Genomic DNA, 6,874 nt, shown 5'->3' on the forward strand with positions numbered 1-6,874 from the left:
TCCCTTTGCAAAAATGAAATTAAAGCCAGCCTGCTGCTTCTAAACAAAGCATTGGAGACATCACAATATACTGGTATCAAATAAGGTTTGCATTAATATGAATAATATTAACTATTATGCATTAATATGAATATGCATCAATAAGAGAGAAAAAAATCTAGGCCAAAAGTACTTTAGCCAAAGAAAAGTTACTCTTGTCGCCATTTCAGTACCTGGGAAGAGTCTGGAGATACTAAACAGGCAAGGTCAAAGCCTATATATAAATCAAGGAAAGGACGAAAAAAGTTTTTCGCTTGAAAAACAAACCGAAAAGAAGTTTAAGGCACTCCCACCTACATATTTATCTGTGTTCTGGAAACTGAGGAAAGCCAGGTTTTGACAACACTTATGTCAAAATGAAGAGGGTATCGCACAGTGTTACTAAAGCAGCATAAACCTTGCACTCAGATTTTGTCTTTAGTTTTAAGTCTCCTGAATACTTAAACCTCTACTCCACTCAGATAATTTTATCTTCACCTCAAACACGGTTTGCATTTTGGGCTGGCTACTGATCTGGTTTTTCTTTTGCCTCCCGTCAGCAGCTCAGTGCATTTGAACGGATCACACTAGTTGATATTCACACTACATGAAGCCCTCGCAGAAAAAAATCCTGCATATATTACATATCTTTATGTCATAAAATCATGGTGTGGTATTAGATACCAAGATAAGAATGAGTTACAGAAACCTTAGAAGAACTATTCAGACAGGAATGTCTCTAGATTGTGTAGATGAAAAAGAGCTGTCTGATCTGTGAAATGTAGCTAGTAATGAACCCACGTTCAGCCTATCTCCAGCTGATCAGCTACATGCACACAACAGGGGTAATGACGTTTTACGGAGGCACTGTATTTTTTTCTGCTACTTAAAAAAAAAAAATCCTTCTCAGCAGTTAATGGAAGGCTGCCCACTTGCAAGAAAAATTCCTGTCAGATGCTATTTCTCAGGACACAACCCGATACAGATGCACGATGGAGGAGCGGGGTGTTGTCGCTGATAAAAAGGAACACAGGCAAAGGTCATATGCAGATTTATGAAAAATAAATTTATTACATAACACCTTGTTTTAACAATGTTTGATTTTTTTTTTTAATTCAGAATACTTGCGTCATTCATGTAAAATAGTTTGATACAGTACATTGTTTTTCCTCATAAATTCTAAGGCTCTCCTAACACCTTGATCCTCTGTTGTAGGAATGGCACCCCTAAACAACGTGCGAACATTTAAAAAAAATAATTAACTGAACAAAACTTAAAATCCACTACACCAAGCTGGTTCTCAAAAATCATGACGAAATATCTGGATGGATGCCGCACCTTTTTAGGAAATATCATTCATGCTTTTTTAATCCCAAAGCATGCTCACAAATCATTAACACCAACAGGAAAAAAATAAAACACTGTCTATGACAATCATTTCAGTTTGTTTGCTGAACCAAACATGTTTATATCAATGACAACATACTTATTTTACTATCAAATAGCAGCTTTAATACCAGTCAAGTCATAGATTTAAAAACAAAAACAAAAACTTATGTTGGAAATTAATCTTTGGGACGTTTGTAATTGCTGGAAAAAAATGCAAACGTTTTCATGTTCTTAAAAAAACCTCATCGTAGCAATTGTGTCGGTCATAAAACATTGATCTAGGTGGAAAATGAACCAACCCACAAAAGTCACTAAAAATAAACGTCTATCAAAATTGTGTCAGAGTCACGGTTAGTTTGCTTTTTTGCCATGGTAACATATACTGTATGCTTCAAGTACCAGTTCAAAGATGTTGTGTACTATTGGTCAGATAAAGTTGTTACATCAAGAGAATTCACCACATACGACAACAAAAATGCTTGCCCCTAGCACATTTCACAGCTTCAACTGCTACAGACTGTCACTGAAAAAAATGCATCGGTCAGTCTGAACCATGTCAAGTAAACTATGGAAGTAGCATATCCACAACACAAACTGTGCTAGCACTTTCTTTTCAAGTCTAACCCCAAAAACAGGTACAATTTGGGAGCCACTACTCCGCTCTGTGGAAGGGGGTGGATCGTGGCGATCGGACAGGTTGGAGGTGTGGTTGTACAGTACATTCTCGTGGCCCAAGCCGGGTTCCAGGCAGGCAGCTGTGCGGCCGGTCCTGCAGCATTAGCAACAGTGCATTGACGTTATTATTGGGATGCAGCTCAGTACCGATGTGTCTGATGCGAGTACTGTGGCGGCTGCTGGGAGGTAGTTGAATATCCCATGCTGCTCTGTGGCTGTGATGTGCTTGGTCCGGGGTTGGGGTAGGCAGCATGGGGGTTGGAACGCTGCAGAGGGGTAGAAGCAGAGGAAATGCAATCCGTCGTAACAGGTACATTGCAAGACAGTTTCACCTACCGATTTATTTCTTCAAGAGGTACTGAACGCACACAGTCCCAAAGCAGCTGCACTGTCAGGCTTCTCTTCACTTACTCTGATTACAGCAGGTGCAGGTATGAACATCAGGAATACCAGATTAGAAAGTGACAGTTACCACCCTCCAGTATCCATCCTAATTACCTCCTGTGAATCTACACCCATCATAGTCAAACCTCCAGTCAACCCTCCAGATGGCTAGGGTACACCTGCATGTTACACAAGGCTACCACCACGCACGGCAGTGGTCTTCTCCACTTGCTCCCTTCCCTTTACCAGGAAGGTATGTTGGGGTGGAGGTCTGAACGGTGCATCTGACTGCTGATGGGCCACTCTGCATTATTCCGGAGATTTTCCTGTACAAAGGATACGCTTGCCACCCCTTTGTGTGACCTAGGAGTAAAGGCTGAGAGAGCTGTGATCGTTTAGGCTAAGGCATCACCTAGCAGCAGCCTAACTCTCCTTCAAGTATTTCTAAAAGACAACAGCCACAGTCTTCTCAGTGGAACCAGGTATTTCAAGGGGGAAATGGCCATAGGCTGTGGCTTGGGAGGTTCAGGTCGGACATTAGGGAAAAAAATTCCCTAAGAGGCTAGTACAGCACTAGAAGAACTTGCCCAGAGAGGCTGTGAAGTCTCTATCTATGGAGGTTTTTAAGACTCTGCTAAACAAAGCCATGGCTGACCTGATTTAGCACTAGCAACAGTCCTGCTTCAAGGGGGAGATTGGGCTAGATGGTCTCCGGAGGCCCCTTTCAACCAGCATTTCTACAGTTACTTATTAGATGGAGCATTCATTATTCATTGCACGAAGCTCTGAGCAAACCAGCAACTGCCTACTTTGATTTTAGCCTAAAAGTTAGTTATTTACACATCATGTGTTATAAAGGAAAAAATGGACTGCGTGCGGGATTTTCAATCTAAGCATATGACCACTTAGTAGCATTTAACATTTATATTAGAACAGTATAGTAATGTAATGAAATTGTGTTACATTTATGTTAAGGTTTACACACACACAAATGTTGTAGTGTTTAGAAACTGCTGTTTAACTTTTAACTCTTGATACCGCAAGATGTATTAGGATTGTTAGCAAAAGCTGCTTCTAGTAAAGATCTGGAACTTCCTTAAGGTGAATATTCCAGGACTAGGATATTGCTACCGAGACCTGAATACGCAAAACTATGGTGAACCAACATCCTGAAAAAGTAAAATATTAAAACAGCTTTACAGATTTTATAAAATAAATTATAAAATAATAAATAACAACTCCATTAATTTTTGCCTGCCATTCAGCATTTAGAACAGAAGCTATAATCAGGATGCTGAGATGATGGCTGAAATCAAAAGGCAAACTCTACTTGTCAACATATGCTCGCAGGACTGAGCTAATTCTCTAGGGATGTGTAGTGTAAAGGGGAAGAAATGGCTGGACCAGCACTTCATGCCAGCAGGAACAAACCAGCACTGCTGAACTGCACCGTTAGCACAGTGACTGCACTTTTGTGACACTTGCCTTCACTCTTGAGAGATGGACTAAGCCACCAGAAGTGCCACAGCTCTGGGTCACCCTTCTCCATGTAACAAATACAGGATGTACTTCACAGAGCAAAAATCCCTGAATATTCTTTTTGCCCAACCGTGGCTCCTGTATGTAGGAAACTCTCACAAATTTAACCATTTAAAAACTGACCATTCATGTCAGTTGTAAACACTTTCTGCATCCTGATGTCTAAAACAGATCTTATTTTAAGATGGAGGCAATTAAAAATCATCAGATTCTTTCATGACACCCAGTGCAACAAATGGCTTTTGTTTAAGAACAAATGTAAACATCCTATCCTTTCTAAATACCATTAAGCACCCAGAGGGTTATCACAAGCAAAAGCTCAGAGTAGTGGAATTGCTCCAGCCTGTTTAGTCACATTGCCTTTGGAAGTGTCACATTGCAGATTTAAATGAGAAGGTAAGGAAGTCTGTGTGCCATGTGTCTACTATTTTTATGCATGGCAGAAAAGGATACAAGGTCAACTTGCTCTGTAGAGAGTAATTTGACTTCTGAGTGGATGGAGAAACTGCCTTAGTGTGTCTTGCCCAGGAGATGGCAATCCTTCTTCACAAGCTTTATATGGGGAATTTGAGCAAATTAAATGAAGAACAAAGGAACAGGTGTTTGATTAAAACAGAGGGCTGTATTGTAATATTTGTTTGCTGTCTGCTCAAGTTGCAGGATCAGAAGCAAAAAATGTGAGGAATTTTTTTCAGGGAGATCTGAAACCACCAATAGGCAGCTCTTGACTGCTTTTGTTCCAGTGCCAGCAAGTTCAGGTCTCCTCCCCTTGATTACCATGTTTTCCAAATACCTTAATCAGAACAGATCTACCCACTGCCTTCTTGCAAGACTGAGGGGGAAATGTATGGGGTTTTTTTAAAAAAACAGGTGTTTTGCCTCCTAGAAAGACAGCAAAAAGATTAGTCAGGAGCAGTCAAGTTACCAATAAGAGCTCCTGAGATAGCAAAGCAGCAGTTATCACTATCTCAAGGCAAAAGTATTCTGAAATTACATTTGTTGACAAGGGCTGCCCCCAGCTACAATCCTGGGATGGGTATCTGAGACTACAAAAGTTTTGATAAGCATGAGCTGAAAACAAACAAACATAAACTCCTGCCGAAGCAATCTGAGTCTTCTGACTTCTCAACCAGCAAACCTCAGCTCTTGCTCACAGAACTGGAAGCCGAAGTTTGTTCAAACTGCCAAGCTGCAGCAGCAAAATGAGGTGAAGGGCGTGTAAACAGGGCATGTAAATGGGGCTCCCTGACACAGTACATGCAACCTCTGCATCGGTCTCCTTAGATATGTGACTCAACACGAGGGGAAGATTAAGAGAGTTAGAGTTGCATTTGCCGCCTTAAAAATACACACACAGAAGCAGTAGAAAAAGCCAGCTAAAAGGCTCAAACAGCAATCAACTTTGCAGCTTGCCAAATTGAATGGGATGAATCTCCTGTAAAGGAGTGCTCTGTGATGCATAACCCAACTAAAGGAAAGACAAATGTTTATACTTAGAGGCACCCCACACTGCGGCACTGTAGTTAAGGCTGACTACTATTTGAAACAGCTCTAAAAATCTTTATCGTTCAAGGAGAACAACTTGAAAACTGATATGCTATTGATGTCCTGGGATAAATTCAGCAAAGGCACTTGGGGACTATATGAAGGAGCTCACAGTAAAGCTCCTGAAAATGACCCTGTTTTACATTTTTCGGTACTTTCAAGTTTTGGCCAATGCTGGAAATACACAGATTTATACAAGGATGAGGGTAATGCTCCCAGGCAGCCTTTGAGGACATTTGGTACTCTCAAGAACAAACTCAGAAATGCAAGATTTCAAACCCCATTGGTGTTTATGGAGAAACAGCACCAAACTGTGAAAAGCAAGTTGACAGCAGCAGTTTTACTGACACCGTTCTTTAGCTCTCCCTAAGTTCTGCGACAGAATATAAGCATAGCTAAGTGGGTTTCAGATATTAGGGTTTCAGATTTAGATATTAATCTTTAAATTCCCCATCTTTTGATTCCATCCAAGACTCTCTTCCAATTGGCCTTCTGCACTCTGCACTCCATGTGAACCAGTATTTAATAGTTCCTGCAGACTAACATTTCCACCAGCGTGCTTCCTTTTGAAATCTTCTATTCCCTAGGCTTCCAAAATCTGCCACCTAACTGCTCCTATGCATGTCATTTGAAAAGTCTTCCTTGCTCCCTCTTTTGTAATTTCTTAGCTTGCATTAACTAAAGGTTCTGTCCTTAAGTCTCTCCTCCTCAGTCTCCGGGAGTAACCTCATCCAAACCCACAAATTCCGATATCATTCCCTGGGATGACTCTCAGATATTTTTCTGCTCCAGACTCTTCTGATTTCCTAATGTTTGACCACAAGCTCAAATGCAGGAAGGCTAGAACACAGTTTTCAAGATTCCCTCAAGCTTTTTTCCTACATGCCTCCTCTTCTTCCTCACTCATTGATCATCACCACCTCACGTGTCTCTTCAGATCTGTAATACTGGGCTTACTCAACCTGGAATCTCCCTTGGTCTTCCAACACAGATTATGACAACATCATGTCAAGTCTTTCTGTTTGTCATCCGAAATATTGCTTTCCCATCCATCTGCCCAACTAAAACTCTTGTTCAGATTCTTATATCACAGCTTGTTAATTGAAATATCCTTTGCCTCCTGCCATTGCAGGTTTGTGCAAATAAGGAATGGTATTTTTAGGTCATACAGAGCGCAGCACAACAGGCTTTTGGTTCACAATCAGCATTCCCTAATATGAAGGTAATAAATGAATAACTGTAATAAAATTTGATTCTAATTTTCCGTAAAACTGCTAACTTAAAAAGCACCAGCACATCAATGTACAGGCAAACCATCAACTAA

General features: G+C 40.7%; 1 protein-coding gene across 2 annotated transcripts in view; it reads right to left on the reverse strand.

Annotated features, from left to right (window-relative positions):
* Positions 1 to 1,063: 1,063 nt before the first annotated feature.
* CDK8 (cyclin dependent kinase 8) overlaps positions 1,064 to 6,874 on the reverse strand; it is a 68,564-nt gene continuing 62,753 nt past the window's right edge. For both annotated transcript variants that reach the window (XM_019474852.1, XM_019474851.1), the window contains exon 12: positions 1,064 to 2,348. In XM_019474852.1, coding sequence (XP_019330397.1) covers positions 2,223 to 2,348 — 126 coding nt within the window. In that variant the 3' untranslated portion in view covers positions 1,064 to 2,222. The remainder of the gene's footprint in view (positions 2,349 to 6,874) is intronic.

This window comes from Aptenodytes forsteri, unplaced genomic scaffold, assembly GCF_000699145.1.
Source record: "Aptenodytes forsteri isolate BGI_AS27 unplaced genomic scaffold, ASM69914v1 Scaffold155, whole genome shotgun sequence".
NCBI lineage: Eukaryota > Metazoa > Chordata > Aves > Sphenisciformes > Spheniscidae > Aptenodytes > Aptenodytes forsteri.